General features: G+C 35.5%; 2 protein-coding genes across 3 annotated transcripts in view; both read right to left on the bottom strand.

Annotated features, from left to right (window-relative positions):
* The window catches only part of LOC144966927 (uncharacterized), a 67315-nt gene extending 60362 nt beyond the window's left edge, over nt 1–6953 (bottom strand). The window contains exon 1 of one of the 2 annotated variants that reach the window (XM_078903626.1): nt 6791–6953. The gene's annotated coding sequence lies outside the window, so the exon portion shown is untranslated. The remainder of the gene's footprint in view (nt 1–6790) is intronic. The other variant, XM_078903632.1, reaches the window with a different exon arrangement.
* An 8628-nt stretch (nt 6954–15581) lies between these two features.
* LOC144966918 (eukaryotic translation initiation factor 2 subunit 1-like) lies at nt 15582–23136 on the bottom strand. The gene is made up of 8 exons (XM_078903622.1): nt 22975–23136; nt 22043–22303; nt 21647–21726; nt 20813–20961; nt 20073–20179; nt 18400–18497; nt 17885–18028; nt 15582–16244 (listed from the first exon to the last, which is right to left on the bottom strand). Exons 2-8 carry the CDS (start codon nt 22278–22280, stop codon nt 16065–16067), a joined length of 996 nt encoding a protein of 331 aa, XP_078759748.1. The 5' UTR covers nt 22281–22303; nt 22975–23136; the 3' UTR covers nt 15582–16064.
* Between the last annotated feature and the right edge of the window lies 1 nt (nt 23137).

Here is a 23137-nt window from a genome sequence, read left to right as displayed (position 1 = left end):
CTCTTCTTCTTCTTCTTCTTCTTCTTCTTTCTTCTTCTTCTTCTTCTTCTTCTTCTTCTTCTTCTTCTTCTTCTTCTCTTCTTCTCCTTCTTCTTCTTCTTCTTCTTCTTCTTCTTCTTCTTTCTTCTTCTTCTTATTATTATTATTATTATTATTATTATTATTATTATATTATTATTATTATATCATCATCATCATCATCATCATCATCATCATCATCATCATCATCATCATCATCATCATCATCATCATCATCATCATCATCATCACTATGTCTCGAGACGAGTCAGAGTGACAGTGACACCCCTCTGTTATCAACGTCAAACGAAGCCATAGGCAGACAAAACAACATTAAAGTCAAAACTGCCTTGAGCCACCACAGTATGTAAAGGGCAATGCAAACAAACAACGCATCCAATTTACTTGCGTACACAGCCCAAGGCATTGTCCCTCCATGATACCCAAATATCCGTACGTTATGCCCATTTCCGTCTCCAATGGGGATCTTGATAGCTTAGGTTTTTAAAGCAATCACCACACAATCAAAAGATCTCTTTGTCCATATTGCGATAAATGGGTAGTTGCGTCGGTTACATTTGGCGGAAAGTAGATAAAATAGTCTAGTCTAGATGGTCGTAAGCAATTGTAAAAGTCCATTTAACGCTACAGAAACAGGAGTAAACTCTTATACCCTCTATAAACCATAATATGGCTCTGAATTTAACTGCGTTGAAAAAAAAAACTGTCGAAAATAAATGAAATAGCGAAATACAGGTGACATGTCTGGTTCTATCTAATCACTGGCTTTTGTTGGCTTTGTATCCACTGTAAAGCGCGTTCAGTACAATAAGCGGTTACTGTGTCATTTAGTCAGAGATTGACGACGGTCCTTGCTGCAAAAAGAGATATCATCGAATACAATACTTTTTGACAAATCGCAGCTCATCTTAACCTGTCGATAAATCAAGTAATTTTTTTTTCTATGTTAAAAGTTTCTTTCAGTGTATGGCAGATTCATATACCGCACTGTGCTACAATCACCGTCCAAATGCATCATACGGTTTCCATTAGATTTCCTGCGTCATCACTAGATGTCCTGCGTCATCAAAATTTATAGAGGATTGAGGGAAAAAAAAGATTTTTAAAAGGAACGAATTAATTTATTCATCTCACGGACGTCAGATTATTCTCAACATCATATTTTGAAAGCTGACATTTTAAATAATTGTAGAAACACATCCATTCCAAACTGAAGTAAAGTCTTGTTATTTTTTTAATTGGAAATAATTTATGCGGCGTGACCAGGGGGGATAAGCTGCATCTAGTGGAAAAAATTCTCTAGCAATAAGCCCTTAGGAAAGTATTCGTTGTCCTGCTTATGAAGACGGACAGGGCTCCTCCATAACTGGCCTGAACAAGCAAGGGGAGTTTTATCGATCGCGGTGCAATCGAGACTTTTTCAGACCACCTCTGACAACTCAGCAGCGGAGTCGTTTGCGGTAGATAAACATCCTATTTAAAGGGTAGCAAGTAGTTGTCCATTTAACGCTATAAGACACCGTGATAAATACCAGCTCCGTGGGTCTTATTTCTCACCAACAGTCATTGATTATGTAAAACGATCAACAACAAATTTGGTCAACTATTAAACACTTATCTTTCAACTCAATAACACAATAATGGAGAAAGTCACCACATAATTGTATAAAATCTGCAGTGATGGGCAATCCGCCTTTTGCAGATAAAGATGTTGAACTTGAACTTGAACGAAAGATGGCTGTTGTAAGGCGATATTACAATTTTTTTTCGACATGATCAACACTGTTACCGGCCAGGTCCTCATTTTATCCCTTAGACGGTGAGAGAATATGAGTATATCCTTTTCCATGGACTGAATATTGCACGGTGGTACTCAAATCAGAAACATAATGTCAGAAATGTCAGAAGTTGAGTAACATACCACAAGACCACTGCCGAACCCTCACTCAAATCAGATACCCTCTCTTCTTCTTTTTCTTTTCTTACCCTTCTTCTCTTCTTCTCTCTCTCTCTTCTTCTCTTCTTTCTTTTCTTCTTCTTCTTCTTCTTCTTCTTCTTCTCTTCCTTCTTTTTTCTTCTTCTTCTTCTTCTTCTTCTTCTTTCTTCTTCTCTTCTTCTTTCTTCTTCTTCTTCTTCTTCTTCTTCTTCTTCTTTCTTCTTCTTCTTCTTCTTCTTCTTCTTCTTCTCTCTCTTCTTCTTCTTCTTCCCTTCTTCTTCTTCTTCTTCTCTTCTTCTTCTTCTCTTCTTCTTCTTCTTCTTCTTCTTCTTTTCTTCTCTCTTCTCTTCTTCTTCTTCTTTCTTCTTTCTTCTCTTCTTCTTCTTCTCTTCTTCTTCTTCTCTTTCTTCTTCTTCTCTCTTCTTCTTCTTCTTCTTCTTCTTCCTTCTTTCTTCTTCTTCTCTTCTTCTTCTCTTCTTCTTCTTCTTCTCTTCTCTTCTTCTTCTTCTTCTTCTTCTCTTTTCTCTTCTTCTTCTTCTTCTTCTTCTTCTTCTTCTTCTTCTTCTCTTCTTCTTCTTCTTCTTCTTCTTCTTCTTCTCTTCTTTCTTCTTCTTCTTCTTCTTCTTCTTCTTTCTTCTTCTTTCTTCTCTTCTCTTCTTCTTCTTCTTCTTCTTCTCTTCTTCTTCTTCTTCTTCTTCTTCTTCTTCTTCTTCTTCTTCTTCTTCTTCTCTTCTCTTCTTCTTCTTCTTCTTCTTCTTCTTCTTCTCTTCTTCTTCTTTCTTCTTCTTTTCTCTTCTTCTTCTTCTTCTTCCTTCTTCTTCTTCTTTCTTCTTCTTCTTCTTCTTCTTCTTCTTCTTCTTCTTCTTCTTTCTTCTTCTTCTTCTTCTCTTCTTCTTTTTCTTCTTCTTCTTCTTCCTTCTTCTTCTTCTCTCTTCTTCTTCTTCTTCTTCTTCTTCTTTCTTCTTTCTTCTTCTCTTCTTCTTCCATTTAGGCCAAAGCATCAGGCTGAAGATTGTATGGCCGTCATTTCAGTAACGGGGGTAGTAGAGGAAAGCAAGGAGCGATTTTTTTTTATGTCAACAGTCGAAAGGGATTTTTTTTCACAAGTGGTCGGTAGGAAAGAATAACGAGAAGTTACAATAGAAAGATCCTTGGGAGTTTCAATCAATGAAAGTAAATTCGTTTATCTCGTATATAGCGTATTTTACATCGAGAGTTTGGAAGCATTGATTTAAAAAATATATGGGAAATGAGAGAGTGAGGGTGTGTCTGAGAGAAATAGATATATAGATAGATGGATAGATAGATAGATAGATAGATAGATAGATAGATAGATAGATAGATAGATAGATAGATAGATAGATAGACAGGTAGATAGATAGATAATACATAGACGGGTGGATAGATAGGTAGACACACACACAGAGAGAGAGAGAGAGAGAGAGAGAGAGAGAGAGAGAGAGAGGGGGGGGCGGGGGAATTAATCGTGAAAACTGAACGTTGTAATTGCGGATAGATTCCCCAGACATTTACAAAAGCACACAGCTACCTTATATTATTTATATTATTCACACCAATTATTCATGACAGACATAATAGCATGGAATTATTTTTTCAAAAATAGCTCCACTATCAATTCCAATGACAATGAGGAATCACTAATTGCCATCTTTCTAAATATCAAATTGAGGAATTTGTCTAGCACCGTTTCATAACCACTTGTTCAGATCTTCATCTTTCTAAATAGACAAGGTGTTACACACGCTGAGAAAAAAAAAGCATACCTGTATTATTTAGTTTTGGAAGAAAAATATTCAACTTTAAATATCGAACTTAAATCAAAATGATCCTTAATTTGTCAAAAACACGTTGCCTTAGACTTTAAACAAACAAAAAAAAAAACAAGAACAAAAAAGGGAAAGGAAAGGAGAGAAAAAGGATACGAAAAGAAAAGAAAGGAAAACTTGAATTCCAGAATATTTGTGGCCAATTCTCTCAAGAAGGTACAAATGTATTATGTTCATTGAACTTGTGGTTTAAAATAATTATACTTTTAACTTAGATTATAAGATTGATGGGTTTTTTTTAATGTTAGTGAGTATTGTTTCGTTACTTTAAAAAATATTTTTCTGCTCGTTTTGATGTCCTACCCAATATCCTTAATAGTAATTCATTATGACCTAATACCAGGTCTACGGGGTGGGCAACATTTGACAAGTTAATGATCATCTTGACTTTTAGATATAAGTTATCATGAGAAGAAAAAAAAAGTGTCAATAAGACCCCCCCCCCCCCCCCCCCCCGAAAAAAAAAAAGAAAAAAAAAAGCCCGTTTCATCGGTGGACGGAGGAAAATTTGAAAAACATTTCAAGTATATCTACGTGACAAATTTGGGAGAAGGCCCTGATGTAACGTAAAGTTAAAGATCTGAGAAGATGTGAATGAATCAATACAGGACAAAGCAGAAAAATAGATTACAAGATAAAAAAACAAAAACAAAAAAACACCTAAAAGATCAGTCTGTCCCACTGGGGATCTAACCTCATCAGAGATGGGTTTTTTCTTGGGGGTTGGGGGGGGGGGGGATTTCTTTTTGCTTTGTCTGACACTTTTTATACAATTATATCTACCTATAATAATCATGTTCGAGGCCTACTTTCATCTTGTGTAAGCAAATATTATCATTAAATAATGTAACTTCTAAAATTCATAATAATCTTTTCAAACGATATTTAACAGCATCACGCTTACTCATAATCACGCCTCACAGCAAAACAATTATTCACTGAAACCACAAGAGACAGACAATTATCATTACAGTTTTGTTGTACTGTAATATGACAAAGCACTTTTTTTTTTCATTTCATTTTGGCAAGGAAACTTTAACCAATTAACTGTCTCACTCTGGAAAACCTTTTTCAAGAGTATGGCTTTTAAGTGGTTTATAGAATCTTTTTAAAAGCACAATGAAACTTCTTTGGCACTTCTTCAAAGTCTCTAATTTAGGACTTTTTCACAAGTTGGAGGTCATCATAACCTATCTAAAAATGTTTTAAAGTAATCTGGCCATACTGACAAACATGTGTTTAGCCTGTCTACGTCAGAATTGGCTAAACGGACTTGGTTCGACCCCGCATTAAGTTGCATATCTTTTTTTTTTTAGTGTCGACTCCGTTCATTTAGCATTGGGTGGGTAGCTGGGTCTAATTTAGCCTCATGGGAAGTTCCGGGATTAATTATGATATTTAAAAAAAAAAGTAGCAAGCAATTATTGAAGACGTACCCATCACGCCATAGAAATGGGATGAACTCAAAGTACATGGCTTGACGGGTCTAAAGGAATATCTTAAAGAATGACCAGCAATCCTTTGCTTTCAATTTGATAACCGAAAACTGAGCAGTAGTTTCGTTATTGAAACTGAGAATAATGAATTGTATTGTTAGATTGTATATATTTAAATATTAATATGATGGATTATAGGATGATATCTGATTGGGGTTTCTGAAGAAGTCCAAATGGTCTATTTTAAAAGGAAACGAGGCGCTTAACTTCAGGCCCATGAAAAATTTGATTATCAAGGGCCCCCATCCAGGACTCACAAGTAAAGATCGAACACACCTCCACCCCCCCCCCCCCCGCCCCCCTTCCCAACTCAATACCTTTAACATGAAACAACATAAACGTGTATCAACAGCAGCTAACAGTAATTTGATCCTGATTACACGATTGATATTGTTGAATTTTAAAACGAAAAAAGGCGTCAAACTTTTTCATGAGTATTTTTATTGTCAAATTGTCAAAGCCGCGCGACACACAAGTGAAGATCGATTATCCCCCACCCTCCTCCCCCACAATACCTTTTACATAGACAAAAATGTGTATCAACAGCTTAGGTGATTTTGGTACTCATTATTTATCAAGAAGCGTTAAACGCCGATATATTTTTTCAACGATCCAATTATTAAATACACTTTATTAAAATTTCACATGGGGAAAAAGGGCGCCTAATTTTTTCTTGCAATAAGTATTTCGCTTGATTCGCCATTGTAGATGCCCCTCAATTTTTTTCATTTGATCTCCCAGCTGACCACATGGAACCATATTTCCAATTAATTTAGTGCACATCGCCGTTTGGGCGTCCTAGTTGAAATATCACTCTTATTATCATCAGTTACATAAAGCAGATATCATATTTTGTTCACATTAGTATCGAGTGGGGTAATCTGAGTAAAGTGAATTATCCAATGACATAACCTCGGTGCAGAGTTTGTGAGTCCGTGAGTGCGCATGAATATTTGCGTGTGGACGTAAGAATGTGCATTTGCTTTTTTTTTTTCAGATTTTACTAATAGTAATAATGATGATGATGGTGATGATGATGATGATAATAATAATAACAGTATGGCCTTTTTTATCATTCTTCATCGTCATAAATAATCACCACATCGATTATAGGTATTATTATCATCATTATCACCCTCATTATTATTATTATTATTATTATTATTATTATTATTATTATTATTATTATTATTATTATTATTATTATTATTATTATTATTATTATTATCATTATTATTATTATTATTATTATTATTATTATCATTATCATCATCGTCGTCATCGTCATCATCCATCAATTATCATTAATATTATCAATATTACAACGATCAGTATGTCATTATCAATTCCATCCTACTCCACCCTCTCGTCATCATTCAAATATACCACAGATGATAGAAAACTACTCAATATTCATATAATTTAACGATAGGCACTTAAGCTTTAAAAGTTTGAAGAAGTGTCATACATACCAATAATATTCAGTGCTGGCAGATGAGATAAGGAAAAACTAAAATCTTTCCTTGCCTCTAGTCCGCTGCTATCGCACTCACTATCAGAAAACTGCCAGAGATCTGTTTCACCGCAGCGGTGGCACAGCGAGTGAGCGTGAGGAACTTTGATAGATCTAGACATGAGGTGATCAATAGACGAATGTGGTCACCACGCACGTAAAGAAAAAAAAAAGTCTAACCTTACTGTCTGCCGGTGTGAGTCAATTTACTGGAACCGCAGATCCGGTCTCGTTTGCCACTGTTCACCTCAGGTTCACAGCTTGGATATCACATTTTAAAAAACCCACACACACGAAAAAAAAAATGCATTCTGAGAATGCTCTTGCGTATCGCTGTGGTAATAAAGGTAGGCTACATACAATCTTGGACTCATTACACGACCTATATCGTAGTCTTCGTAAACGCTTAGTCCTCCGCTGTCTACAAAGTTACGTCACAACCCAAGGCGAAAACAACAAAAGGAAAGTGAGCAGTGAATTGTATTCAATTAGCACAACCAATGGGATCATTTGTAACCTTGAGAACTAACGACTTTTTTTTTCACTTCCCCTTGATGATCTTTGCGGTGTATAGTGAAATAATAGCTAAAGAAATGTCCGGTAACGAAGGCTTCGCCTAGAACTAAGTCCGTGGGCTCGACCCGGCGACTAGACCCTTCGGCAGCATACCCCTAAGAAAGGCATTTTGCACACACACTGTCCAGCCAGCAGTGAGCTGGTAGCTGGATCTCCTAGTCTGGCGGAAAATAGTTAGTCTAAATGGGCCATTAACCATGTTCACGAAGAGAGCAGTGATAGCGATGAGTTATAGTTCTGGCCAAAAGCAAAATGTATATCATTTTATATGTATGTATGAGCGTAAGGCGCTATTTTAAAAATAGTTGAGCTTTTATATAGAGCAATATCCACTAAACGTGTTCAATGTGCTTTACATGGGGTCCCTAGCCAACAGCAACACTTAACATTGGGACGAGAGATGACGCCTGTTAGGCGATATTACCTTTTTTATCGACAAAGACAACGCTGTTAACAGCCAGGTACTCAATTTACACCAGACGACGGTGAGAGAATGTGAGTAAAGAGCCTTTTTCCAAGAACTTAACTATGCCCGAGCGAGGCTCGAACCCAGGACTTTCCGATCCGAAAGCAAATGGCATACCACATAGAGCTGCATATTGCAATTCTTCCCGACAGATGTAACGTTTTTATTGGCAGGAACTCATTAAATTTAGTTACGGGAAAATTGAATGGAAAATCTAGATAACACCACAAACTATTTGTTTGCACACCATGTCATCAATTGGTCAGAGACACATTATTTAATCTGACCCGATGTGTACTTACTTGCTAGTCGGATACCCAGTGGCGTGGCATGCTTACACTATAAGGTGGTGCCAGAATCAGAAGAAAATGGCTAAAACATGCCAAAATGTTAAATACAAAAGAAAGAAAAAACATTAAAGAAAAGACCCAAATAAGTAAGAGGCAGTATATACCCTTTCTCACTTTTTGGGGTTTTTTAAATTTTTTACATGCTGTTAGTCATTTTTAAAAGATGGATTTGGTGCCAGTCACCAAATCAACCAATATAGCCACGCCCCTGCGGATACCCCTAATTCATTATGGGCTCATTGTTGTAATGGAAATGTCAAAAAATGTTAATAGAGACAAAGAGGGAATGATTTGTTATAATATTATCAGATTCAGGCAGAGAGTTGCATATAACCCGTGTACGTGCACGTACTGTATTTAAGTTATTGATTATACGACCGTACACTGATGAACCGCATTTTTTTTTTTTTTTTTTTTTACAAAAAATCTATCGATTAAAATATCGCTCAACTTCTCAAAAGAAAATTTTAAAACCGTAACTTTATTTGAATTTTGAGTTCAATATACTTTTTTTATGGTATGGGGGGAAAAGAAGAAAAAAAAAGGGGGGGGGGGGGGGGGAGGAGAGACTGATTTTAATCGATCATAGGAAGTACAAGACTTCTGGGACACAAAAGACGTTTCGTCTTTATCCAATCACCTATAGTTTGGTCCAAAATACGGATATTGAAGTTTTACTGCTTATCTGTTGTGAAGTGTTACCTGTCATCAAGGGATGCCAACCAATTTATCACGCGAGGATGACGGGTGTATAATAGAAGATCACCATAAGACAAAGACCCCATCCGGTTCGATTAGAAGGCAAATTATTATAATGACATTCTCAAGGACATGACTTGATAGAAACCAAATTATTTGGAGATTAATTATTTTCACGGAATGACACATCTTAGATTTGTGCTGGTCCAGTAGGTAGAGCATGGCACGCGAAGAAATCCTTATCAAGTCACGATGCTTCAATGAGGATTTCAAACATTTGGGAACAGTCATCGTGAATGTGATGGTGCCAGACAAAGTAAAAGGAAAATAAATGAAAACATTCCAAAACATAAACCTTCCTCGAAGAAGGATTGAACCTCATTCCTCCAAATTACCGGTCAGACGTACTATTGCTACTCCTATAAGGGATAGTCAGGACGATTTTAATGCTTATAATATTCTTCCAAAGAGTGAGTTACAAATAGTATTTAACGCGCACATACGAGGACGATAACATGAGAAATCTCTGATAGATTTATTATTTTTTTAAACATGAAAAAGAAAACTGAGAGGAGGAAATGGTGCAAGGTACATATCAAAAAATTTCTGAAAAGATGTGAATATAAAGCAGACAAGTCATACGAACGCCTTCTTCTATCCCTTAGTATCCACATATTCAATATCAATAATAATAGGTAATGCATAATAAAAATGATGATGATGATGATGATGATGATGATGATGATGATGATGATGATAATTTTTTTTTCATTTGTCAACAAACTTAAATTCAATGATGACAAGACAGAAGTGATATCTTTTGGAAATACATAGGCATCAACTCTCAAAAATATCTACAAATGAGATAACAACAAGAGATGAAGTGAGTAGAAAAGTGCCAGAAGGCAATAGAGAATTTTAAAAAATTCGCGGTGGTGATGGGGGTTTGAACCCGCGACCTTATTGGTACGACAACTCCGCCTGGTCGGTTAGAGCGTGACTCTACCGTATGTGCTATCCACGATCCAAAAACAAATGAGATACTAGTGGGTGAAAATACTATTAAACCTAGTTCTTGTGTGTGCAATCTTGGGCTGTATTTAGATCAAGGGTTATCCATGGAAGATCATGTTTAAAAAAAAAAAGATGTCAATGTTGTAACTATCACATTAGAAACATTGGAAGAATTAGACATTATATTGATGAGGATATTACAAAGATGCTTGTTAATTCTTTTATTACTAGCAGATTAGATTATTGTAATGCCCTTCTCATTGGCTGCCAAAGAAGATTAATTCATTAACTACAAAAAAATTCAAAATAAAGCGGCGAGACTTATAAATTAAACGAAAAAAGGAGATCGTATAACACCAGTTCTCCAGGAATTGCACTGGCTTCCTGTGAAGTTTATGATAGAATTTAAGATATTGTGCTATGTTTTTAGATGTCTGGATGGATTGACACCTGAATATTTGCAAGAACTGATTAAAAGAATTGAACCACTCGAATTCTAAGCTCCTAATTTGCAGGAACTGATTTAAAAATATGAACCCACTCGAAATTTAAGATAATCTCAGTCCCAACTTCTAAAGATTACCACCTCAAAGTCCACTTTCGGTTTTTAAAAAAGCCTTTTCATCCATAGCTCCACGCCTATGGAACGCACTCAGTCCTCGGACAAAGTACTGTGAAAAATTATCATCATTCAGGAAATGTCTGAAGACTGAGTTGTTCCGTGAGGCTTATTTTTTATGAAATAGATGTTGCTTAGATGTTTTTGTATTCATGCTTTTATGTAGTGTGGTGAGTTTTAATTTTGTTTGTTTTTTTAAAAAACATTTTTATTATGTAAAGCGCCGCAGAGCACGATTAACGTGGATGTTTAGGCGCTATATAAATTCATTATTTACTTACTTACTTACTATTTAGACATTCATTCACCAAATGAATTCAACAATACAATTCGTCTATTTTGAGAACACCCACTTACACCAACCCTTCTTCACTAATATCGATCCCAAGTCTAGAAAGGCTGATTTTTTATTTTAGTATTTTTCTTTCTGTCTTTTCTTGTGTGACTGCGTCATTCACACTGTCCGATTTACGCCTCAAGAATTGCAATTTCACACCGGTCGTCTCTTTGTATTTTATATACAGAGTCAAAACATACAGAAATATTTGTATTGCTTGTTTTTTTTATTTTATTTTATTTATTTTTTTTTTGGGGGGGGGGGGGTTGGGTCATTTCAGGACAAAACGGGAAATGATGGAAAAATTTAAAAGATTATATATTATGCATTTACAGGCATTCTGGGTATTCCCGATAGCTCAGTTGATAGGACACTCGCTTCACATGCAAAGGAACCGAGATCAATCCCAGGTGAAGTCTAGATTTTGTTAAACTCTGTCCACCTTGCAGAGATTGGGTAGCTTGGTCTGTTAGATTTGGTGGAACGTATTTTGCGATACTAGCGTCTTATCCTAAAGGATAGCAAGCAATTGCTGTTGCCCATTTCACGCTATAGAAACGGGATAAGATTTGGCTCCACGGGCCTAATGGCTCCAAATGGCTACTTTTTACAGGCATCCTTTAATCATCCCCATTTGAGGAATATTTTTCTTTAGGGGTTCCCAAATCAATTACTGGAATAAACTATGCATCAACAATAGTGTGGCGTCGTAAAGTGAGCTAAGGGAAAGTGCCTAATGCCAAACCGTGTAGCCGTGAAACTGAACTCGGTAATTTTTTGCGTATGTGGGTATGAAGCAAAGACCATACCATTGTGCTACATTGGCCCAAAGATAACGAAGAGAAAAGGGGCTATCTAGCTCAGAAAACAGAAGTGTATCTATGAGCGATCCATCCAGGTTTAGTTTGCATCACATCACCTTAAAGTCCCGCCTGGAAACTGACAAAGGATCCTGCCAAAAGGCGTACACTCCGATGGTTACAAAGTGCAAGATAACAAATACATTGTATCCTACAGAGATGAGTGGAAAAAGGTGGGAAAGGGAATGATCTGACAGACAGACAGAAAGAAATATCCTCACTGGCTCCTTCCCGGCAAAACATTACAAGCCGGACGCTTGTGAACTGAATGGTCACATTGCAGGACAAGGATACAAAGTCACCTGGAAAGGATTACATAATATATACAGTACCTTTGTAAAGCGCATTGAGCACGTTTAGTGTATATTGCTCTAAATCTGTGTGATGATTTGGCAAAACCCGTCGTATGTTTTTAGATATGAGCCAATAAAGGTGAAAAATAGTTTTTCGCATGATTTTTGTTTTGTTCACTTCATCATTTTTATTATCCATCATATCCAACTACATTCTAACGAAAGGATTTTATAATTTTAAGCTTATTATTTAATTTTTTTTCTGAGCTCTATCGAAGAGAAATACTTTCAAAATTGACCTAAAATCTGCTGAAAGGTAGAGAATTTCAATTTAGCGCTGAGAACAGATTTTTTCTTCCAAACCCCAACATATTACATGTCATTCACTTGGTCATTGTTTGCTCTTTGAAATACAAGACAGTGCGCAAGAATACAAGCTTCGATTGAGTCAGTATCAGGACTGCACATATCTGCTAGCTATAAAACAAAACCAGTAACGCGATTAGCAAAAGTCCAACATTCCATTTACTGTCTCCTGTGTCATCCATAAAATCAGGCCACTGACGCATTTTTCTTTCAGTTCTATATAATTATTTACAATATAAGATATCTAAAAGTCAATATCAATATATCTTAAAACGAAAATAAAATCACAAATGACATAGTAACTAAGAGTAAGAGTACTGAGAGAGCAATCGACCAGCGAGGATGAAGCCCCACACGTACATACACTTCCTCCTAAAGTATCACGTTGCGTTGTCAGGAAGGGCAAAAAGGGGGAAACAAAGTCAAAGTCTTTGGTCTTTATTTTTATATTTGTGTGTAAGTGCTGCTGTGGTAATAATGTGGCTGTATTTTAAACAATGTGTAGTTTATATCATGGTGTCCAGGTATCAGAGACATTAAAAAATCCTACCAGCCCAAGCAAAAATCCTACCACAATTTTTCGCAATCGGATATTAGAAAACGACACGAAGAAGTAACTTATTATACTATCAACAGGTTCGTATAGCAATTCTATTTTGAAATTCATGGATCTATCAGGGTAAATTTTTGTTTTTAATTCAAGGATTAAAACCACGCATTATCCCTTCGACGCTTACTTTTCTCCGTTAGTGGGGACAACTCAACTCAACTACTGTTTCCACATCAGTGTAAGTGCCTCATGTTCACTTTTCTTCAACTTAGGAAGACATCAGTCATCAGTGCATTCGATTGAACAATACATTTCATGGTATTCAAATCCTCTGCCTTTGCTTCCATTTTGTCAACTATTTTTTATTTTCAAGACCTGATGATGTGGTGGCTGTAGTAGTAGTATTAGCGACGTAGTAGTGGTGGTAGGGATGGTGATGTGCTGGTTGTAGTAGTGGTGGTGGTAGGAATGGTGATGTTGTGGTGGTAGGTATGGTGATTGTTGCAGTAGTGGTGGTAGGGATGGTGATGTGGTGGTTTTTGTAGTAGTGGACTCGCACCGTTCAGCATCCTGTGACACTCCTTACCAATCATAAAAATAAAAAAGAAACAGCAATCAGCAATGCTGAGTTGAAAAAAAATAATTTAAAGAGCAAAACCCAGAAATAAATTACCCCTTTACGAAATTTGATCTTACTTTGACCCAACACCAGATCACGGTTTTCATCAAAAGAAAAGTAACGACAATGCAATTATAGCTAATTGAAGTCCCGAGTTGCGATACTCTTACTGATCTTCTGGGGGGGGGGGGGGGGGGGGGGGGGGGGGGGAACGGGTTTATTCTGCATTAAAAATAATAAAATAAAAAAACAAACAAAACAAAAAAAATAATCAGCTTTGCTGTTAGGTGGTTAAAAACACCTGTACAAGCATCGTCCAACGTCCTCCGTGACACTCACATGTACTACGTCATCGTTTGTTTCATCTTCACATGTCTCGTTAAACCGAACAGTACTACGTCGTTTGTTTCATCTTCACATGTCTCGTTAAACAGAACAGACTCATAGATCGGGGCACCAATAAGCTGGGATAAGAGTTTTTTTTGCATCGCAAAAAACCACTGATTTGCATTGCGGCCGCAAAATCTGCAATTTTTCGAGATTTGACAAAGAAAAAAAAAATTTTTTTTAAAAGCAAAAAAAAAAAATAAAAAAAAAGACAAATTTTTTTCTTTTAATTTGATAGCTCGTGTAGAACGTGAAAGATAATTAATCAAGAGTAGTTTCTTTTTTACTATCCCATTTTCTTCTTTTTTTACTGGCGCTGGTATGACCTTACATTTGTTTTTTTTAAAGGGTTTTACGGCGCTTGCAACACATTTAGGTTATATCAGTATCAGCGCCAGTAAAAAGGAAGAAAATGGGATAGTAAAAAGTTCTAGAATTACAATTAAAGCACCCAAGAGAAAGTAAGAAAAAGGGGAACTGGGAACAAATAGGGATCAGATGTAGATTCCAAGAGCATACCACTACCACCAATGTACTTAGTTTGAGATCACCTAAGTCTCATCCGGACACAAGTCCAAATCCCAACAAAGAGGAATACACTCAAATGCTTACATTATACATTCAAAATAACAAATATAATAATACATAGCAGAGAGATGATTTACAAGGAAAAAAATATCATCTCTCAAAACAATAACTATGCATTCCACTGTTTAACGGGACAGGACAAAACCAAGTGTGTAATCCGATTCCAAGACAAAGACAGAAAGCATGTTGGAAAACAGATATAGGGGGATAGAAGACACAGTATGTACCTCCCTGCCCAATATGAGAGGCCAGGAACCCCACCCAGTTACATTTGTTGCAAGCGAAAAAAAAAAAAATATAATAAAATAAAAATCGTCATTGAGCTGGTTTTTTTTTTCCGTGTGACTCTATTGGGTCATCTCATCCCCAATAAAAAGTAAAGATGATTGAGGAAAGTTGCAGAACTGTAGTTAAAAGCTTCAAAGAAAAAGAGAAAAAGTAAGAAAAAGGGGACTGGTTAAAATAGGGTACAGAAGATTCCGTGAGCAAGCCACCCATGTGACTTTTTTGACATTACGTAAAGTGACAGTCCAAATACAAGCAAAGAATCTCGCTATGAAATATACACTCAGATGTTTACAAGGGACAATTCAGTATTTAAAACTAATAACTATAAGTGTACATAATTGAGATTATTTACAAGAAATATCATCTCTATAAAAAATTACTGTATTTTCCAGACTAAAAGTGGCTCATTGGATGGTGCGGCCTAAAGTCTGTAAAATACAGTACTATAAATTTAACTGTCTTCTACCCAGCTAAGGATACCCAACAGGACCATTAAAAAAAAAATTCAATCCAAAACAAAATCAGAGGGCAACCTGGAGAGGGAAAAGATAAGGAGGATAGAATACAGAGTGGGAGGTCGGAAGAACTCACCCAGAGAGCATTGAAGGAGGAGAATCCTTGGAAATAGGATACCTAATCATGTTATCTGGTATTGCACCTTACAAATTATTTGTGGTTTTTGTCAACACGCCATTGGCAATGAAAAAAAAAAAAATAAATGACAAAACTGCATTATGATATTCTGTACAAGAAAATTTATTCATAAATCTTTCCAACCATATTTTACATTCAATCATACCTTTCAAACGTAAAACAAATTGTACGTCATATTATATGAACGCATACACAGGAAAGCAAAAGATTGTTATTCATTTATATAAAATATTATCTCCCATCCTCTGCCTTTCGATAAAATAAAAAAAAAATAAATAAAATGACAGAAGACTGTAATCATTTTTCAAGTGATAGGACGGTATTTATATTATTATTATTATGTAGCTTAATAAACTTAATCTTACTTATGTGTTTTACACATCATATAAAATTTCATAGTCATACTATTTCAAAAGTGAAATAATCTAAATAATCAGTCATCTCAAAATTCTTAAATTTAATACAAAGTGTTATGGGGGGAAAATGATAAACTCTCCCTTGCAATCAAACTCTGACATGACTTTCACATTCACTATCTCACAATGTATATCTCTACAGACATATCATTTAGTCAGAGCCATCATCATCATCATCATCTTCATTTCTCGGTTTGCTGCCCATATCATCATCATCGTCATCACCATCTGAATCAGAGTCGTCATCTCCAGACCTTTCCTGGTTTGCTTCCTCCAGTTTCTGCAACTGTTTCTCCAGCTCAATTTCATCAATATCTGAGACGACTCGTGCCTGTAACACAACAAAGTAAAAATAACTCTGTGAAAAGACATCCTAATTACACACATAATGGGAGCTTCAAAAGAAAAAAATGTCAAACTAAAAAAATCAGAATTAACACACAGATAAAAATGAATGTAAAGCTTATCAATATTTATGTAGCAAAATACAAAAGACATATTAAAACAAATTGATACAACCATCGTGATGGTGATACCGTGGTTTGATGGTACTTTGTTAGTAATGGTAGAACCAATGATAATGAGCAAACCTGCCAACCCTTCACACTCTAAAAGTGGAATCAGAGCACCAGAGAATAAGAATATGAGAAAAAAATAAAGGAATTTTTACTTAAACCACACTAAATTTTACCATTGGTTAATTCCCTCTAAAAACCACCATCAATTTTGCCTCAAATACATGAAGGTGGAATTCTGACATTGCTAGCAACGTGACCATGTTAGGGAATAGAATGGGAAAAAGGATAGGGGGAACATTTATTTTCCATACCCACCTCCCTCTTCCCTCCCTTTCCCAGAACTGAGACTGAATTCCCCGATTTATATAATATTTTTTTGACTTAAGTTTTTCTCATGTCATCAAACTAATCTCAATCTTTTTGTCTTTCTCGTGACAGTCACATGTGGTAGAAGTTACCTGCAAACAAAACAAGAGCTTTGCTGGTGCAACTGAAATTAAATCAAACACATACAATGATTTCCCTCCTCACCATATCAATGTACGCCAGCTGGTTGCTATCCAGCTCATACAATCATTACCCCCCCCCCCCCCAACTCCTCAAGCTGTGCCTTAGTGCTTATGTTTTGAGTCTCTCTACCCCACCTCTCCCCCTGCCAGCAGTGTCTTGGATAACAGACATAGCGTGTTGTACGAAGACAAGGGAGAAGAATAAGCAATGTCAATGGGTTTATACTGGCCTTAAACAAAAGAGGGAATACAACATGTAGCACCATCAGTCTGTAAAGTATGTTTTTGTTATGTCATTGTTCTTTACTACACACAAGAATGGGATTATGTACTTTGTAAAGTACTTCAAACAGGTGGCCCCTTTATTCGAAAATTATAACACCACATATTTCATGAACTCTTTCTGCCATAGCGTAGTTTGACAAATGTGTTAAACCGTATTATGATTTTGTTATGACAGGGGTAGTTATGAAATTCTGTGGTAGTAACAGTGAATTTAGTGGTGGTAATGGTGATGATGATTCAGATGAGGGGGGAAATATGATTTTATTATGAAGGTGGTACTGATAAGATTCCCTTGTGGTGATGGCAGCAGCTTCTAATGGTGTCACATTATTTAGCAGCGTGGAGCCCAGGATGGCCGAAGCCATTCAGGCACCGCGATCTGTCACATATCTGAATGGGTCATTTATGGCTCCTGTGTATCGGCTAGACATCCGGAATGGTCTAGTGACAGTCGACCGGATTTACACCTTTGCCCCATATGCTCAAGCAACCCCACCAACATCAAGACAGTGATCCATTAGGGGTGGTGGTGACGGCGAATCTAAATTCTTAACATCTGCTTGTTAGGAAAAGAGGATGTCACTTCCACCATTCTGGGAGATTACAAGAAAAGCGCCATTATCTGTAATGTAAAATTAGAATAGATAGATCATTTTTACCTCTTTTTGAATATTGAAAACCCCTTTCGCTGCCAGTATTTCTTGTTTAATGACTTCCAGTGCTTTATTCAAGAGAGCCAGGCCTTCACTTCTTTCAAGGGTATTTGTAGTGACAACATATAAAGGAGGAGCAATCAAGTTGATCTGATAATAAAATAATATTGTAAACACATTTTTTAAACAAAACCAATTTTATTAAGAATGGCATGTGAATCAGTTGTAACAAGCCTCCAATGTAGGATCATTAAAAAAAAATCCTAACAAAACCAATAAATGCAAACCCATATCAAAAAATTAAAAAATCCCTGTAAAAAAGGGAGCTTTGAAAAGAAATCATTTTGAAGACCAATGAAACAATACAGGTATCAAGAAAATATATTCTTTAAAAGCTTTCCATGGCATTTATCATAAAGATAAATTAACAAACTTTTTGCTAGTGACAATATTAGACAGTGACCAGTCAATCAAAGCAATATATGTGAGAATGTATTCTTATCCTGAACAAATGATCTTACTTTGATTGGCATGGCTTCTGTTGATAGTGCGAGACCTTTGTTGAGAGCTCTCTTGACAGCATCCACTCCATCATAGTAGGTACAAGCAACATCAATATCTAAAGTGATAAAAAAGGAATAGGTTATTAAAATGGAGGTTGACAATTGTTAAAATCGAAAAATCATTGATGCCATTGGCCTGCCATGAAGCAACCGAGGACAGTAAGACATGGTGTTTTGCAACAGCATGCTAATAGTAAGGGAGGGACTAAAGTATTAGGCAATGTCTAATAATTGTTTATATGGTCTCTGATTAAATTTTTAAATTCAACTTATATAACTTTCAATAACACCCCCCCCCCCACCCCTGAAAGAAAAAACATTTCCAAATGTCCTTGCCATAGGCAAAAAAAAAACATTTATTATGACGTGGAATTGTTTTGTTTTATTACCATTTGCTCTACTACAAGAACAAAATTTCAAATGATTAAATTTTCTAAATACAATTGGTCGCAATGAATTTGCATCACATACTGATACCACTTGTTTTCTCCTTCTCTTTATCCAACCAATGCAGTTTCTATAACAACTGACTTAATGGTTCCAATTGAAGTAAAGAAAAATACACATTTCATTCACCACCACAAAGCAAGAATGTCTAGAGTTTGAAGAACATAAAACCTCCAATGCCTAAGATTGTTCCTTTAGGAATTAAAAAATAATGTTATAACTACATAGCGGCCAACTTTTCAAAAAGCTACAGCTAAAATGAGACACCCTACTGTACAATACTGTCATGACCATAAAACAACAGAATGTTTTGACTATTATATAATAAAATCTAAATTTAGAGCTTTTTTTCTGCTCTTTGTTTTAATTTGCTAGTCAAAAAATCATAATCCTGGAGCATACAAGGGTCATTTCCATGCATAAAATCAGTCCAATTAAAAAAAAAAAGACAACTATTCTCCAGATTGCCAAATCGGGACGGTCCCGATTTTACCAGGGTAGTTGCTCTGTAACTATGAAGTTGAGACAGCATGAAGAGAAAACAGCTGAGGACAGATCCTGGAGGAAAGCAGAAAATTAAAAGAAAAAGGAGAAAAGATGTCTGTTAAACACGGTAAACAGTCACTCAAGCTGAATCAAAAATCAAATGAGCTCAGTTCCTGTATAATCATGAATAATGTTTTACAAGTATAAAGTAATCATAATGTTAAAGGCTGCACTAAGAGTGTGGTGGACAAGAATCAAAACACAGATTTACAAAGTTTGAAACTTTTAAAGCCTTTCAGCACCAGGAAAAACTAAAAATATGGATGGAGAAACAGTTTAAAACTGTTTTAAAAAATTAAAAAAAACAAAAAAACAACAAAAAACGGAGCTTGTATACACTGTCATATCCACCAAACGTGCTCAAAGCGCTTTACAAGGGGTCCCCCAGCATAAGTTGTGAAATATATAAATTTATACTTCCTGCACAAGCGGAAAAACAAACTAGAAGATGGCAATTTGAAACAGATATGGTTGGGAAATAAATCCTCATTAAAATCAATTACTCTCACAGGCCAATGAAATATAATCCAGTAATGGTCAGCAAAGTGGAGACATAGAAAGAGAGTGGGGAAAAAATGACCCCCCCCCCAAAAAAAAACAAAAAAACAAACAATAAATAAAAGAAATGTATTCCAAACCTGCTCTTATCTTTACAGACTGTGGTGTCAGCCTCCTGCAAATGTTATCATACAGCACCCGCTTTGTTTCTTCATCAATGTCACACTCATCAAGCATACTTTTATTTCTGTCAAAACAAAAAAGGGCAAAAAACCGTTTAAACATCTACATCACACCAAAATGTCAAATCTTGACAATACAAATTTATCTTTTAAAACAATGTGATGTAAAAGAATGAAAATTGATGATAACACTGTTGTTTGTTTGTTTGTTTGAGTTTTTTAGGGTTTTACAGTGCTTGTGACACACTTAGATCATATCAGTGCCAGTAAAAAGAAGAAAATGGAATAGTCAAAATATTCTAGATTTACAATCAAAGTACCTAAGAAAAGTAAGGCAAAGGGTGGTTCAAATAGGGAACAGATTTAGATTCCAAAAACATACCATCAATGTCCTACATAGTTTGAGTTTACCTTAATATCCAAACACCAGTACAGGATCCCACTAAGAGGAACATACTCAAATGATTACAAAATACATAATACATAACAGAGAGATGATTTACAATTACAAGGAAAAAAATATAATCTCCCAAATCTATAATTATACATTTAACTGTTTCCTTCCCATTCAAGGACTTCAGCCAGGGCTGTGACAAACCTAAGTAACTCCATTCCAAGACAAGGACAGAAAGCAACTTGGAAAACAGATATTAGGGAATAGAAGACACAGTGTGACCTGTCCATCATGAATAACTTACTGAACACAATGCTTAAACGCTTCATAGGAAGCACCTGGTTTTTTATACTTGTCATCAAAGTGCCATGCTGTCTTCATGTACAACTCTTCCAATTGTTCATTGGTTTTGTATCCTAGTAATTCTGCAACATGCCTGAGGATACTGTTTACCTGGAAAGTGTAAAACATTGGGAATATGCGGTAAGCACGATCACATTTCAATTCTAATGTAAGATTGTCCTACAATCTATGAATTGATGATTAATAATATTTTTTAAAAGTGACAAAGAAACAAATATGGAAAAGCGGTAAAGCAATTGTCCCGATAAAACAATGCAAAACTGAAAACTCAAGTAGCCTACTTAATTGTCTATTTTGATACTACATATTGAAGTGAAAACTTTTCTTCTCTAGATATTAAAAAAGCTCCTTTCACTAGCAAGTACCATTAAACAATCGATTGTAGAAATCAACTTAAAATACATTTGTCACATTCATATCTTAATTAATTACAAGATATTTAACAATAATTATCCTGGTAACCAGTATGTACAACTCCACAAACAGTACCAATGGGAAAGAATTGGGCACAGTTCATTATTCATCATTTCAAAATCTTTGTTGCATATTAAAAAAAAAAACAAAAAAAAAACACACACACAAGTGAGAGTGTTGACATTTGGTTGGTTGAATATTAAATGCTGCTCACATAACTGCTAATTAAAATAATTGGTACCACTTCATACAATATCATCAATTGTATACCTTTGTTGTATTAAAAATAAAATAAAATAAAATTTAAATGAAGAAAAAAAAAAATCAGCATAAACAAATGAGAATTAAAAACAAGACCTACTGCTTTTCCTTTGGCAAATTTTTCATCACATTTGGTAACTTCTTCTGGTGACACTCGACGTTTAGACAAATCAATATAACCTATGGGAAAAGGAAAACAATGAGGCTCATTCAGTACTAAAGGAAATACACTGCAGTGTGCTTGAATGAAGATAAAACAATCATTTAACTACCTGTGAATCCCAGTCATGCAAATCCAGATTGATGATTCTGAAACGTTTTAAATTACTTATATGATAAAAAATTGGGACCAGTCTGGAGTTTATTTTAAGCGAGAGTTTATCTCAACACACTTTATCTTTAGGGGACTGCAGTGTAGTATATCTGCTACAAAATTTATTTTAGTTCAATACAAAAAAAACAAAACATCAAGTTGAAATTAGTATGAATGACAAACCTTTTTCTTTATCCACCCTTATGACAAGCACACATTCATTACGTCCGACACGGATCAATTTGTTGATAGATCTGATACGTCTACGGGAAAGCTCACTGAGAAGAATCATCCCTTCGATGTCATTATATTGAAGGAGCCGTGCATAGGCTCCCATATCAGCAATGGATCGGACATTGACAACGACAACTTCTTCCACATCTGGAAATTTGTTTTTGTAAAATCGACAAGACAGAGACATCTGGTTTTGTAGTTCTTGAGAATCTGGTAGGAAAATTAAAACATTTAATAATGTCAATAAAAACATAAGTTGTCAGAATGTAGTACCACTTCACGCCACCTTAACCACTCAAAAAGCAAACGATGATTTCAAATAGAAAAAAACCCCACCCTAACTCCTACCGTCAATACCTTCAAAAGCAGTTTAGATTTGAAGATGCATTTACTTTCAATAAATCTTATTGAATTGGCTGTTTTCCCGCAAGTTCCTAGCACTGACTTCGCTTTGCTGATTTATATATATAATTTATTATTATATTTAATAATATTATTTATATCAATATGCTTATAACTTATTACTTAACTTATAAATATAAATTCCGTTATTATATTTATTCTAGAAATTAAATGATGGGGGAAATGGGTTCAAGGAGGGTGTTCATTTTTGTATTTTTTTCCAATGGGACTTTTGCTCTTTACTGCTAGGAACTTGTGGTAAGACTTTCTGTCTTTCCCTTCTCTTCCTCTCAATTAACCCAAGAACAATCCCTCTTATCGGCATCATCTCATCATGAGATGATGAGCCCACAGCCACACAATACCCTCATTCACATTCCAATTCAATATGCAACATCATCTTAGTCAGTAAGATTTCTACACTTTCTTCGATTTGAGACTTGTCCGAACTCACTAAGCCGAATTTAATAAAAACATACCAAACAAACATATGGTAAATAAAATCAACAGCCGATACTATCTTGGACTGACGCAATGCTTCATCAATCAACAAACCGGTGTGAGAAAGGCAATTCTTTTTTCTATCACACTTTCGGAAGTTCCTGAATCATTCTTCTTGAAAAAAAGTTTAGTTTCGGTTTG

The sequence above is a fragment of the Berghia stephanieae genome, chromosome 1, assembly GCF_034508935.2.
Source record: "Berghia stephanieae isolate SIO BIC M18660-M18661 chromosome 1, UCSD_Bste_1.3, whole genome shotgun sequence".
Classification (NCBI taxonomy): Eukaryota; Metazoa; Mollusca; class Gastropoda; order Nudibranchia; family Aeolidiidae; genus Berghia; species Berghia stephanieae.
This window is presented reverse-complemented; position numbering and strand designations above follow the sequence as displayed.

Coding starts and splice junctions, on each gene's coding strand:
- LOC144966918 (XM_078903622.1), bottom strand. CDS start 22,280: ATGTCTCTGTCTTGTCGATTTTACAAAAACAAATTTCCAGATGTGGAA. Junction 20,180..20,812: donor GCGTTTAAGCATTGTGTTCA/GTAAGTTATTCA, acceptor TTGTTTTGACAG/AAATAAAAGTATGCTTGATG. Junction 18,498..20,072: donor GTCTGTAAAGATAAGAGCAG/GTTTGGAATACA, acceptor TTATCACTTTAG/ATATTGATGTTGCTTGTACC.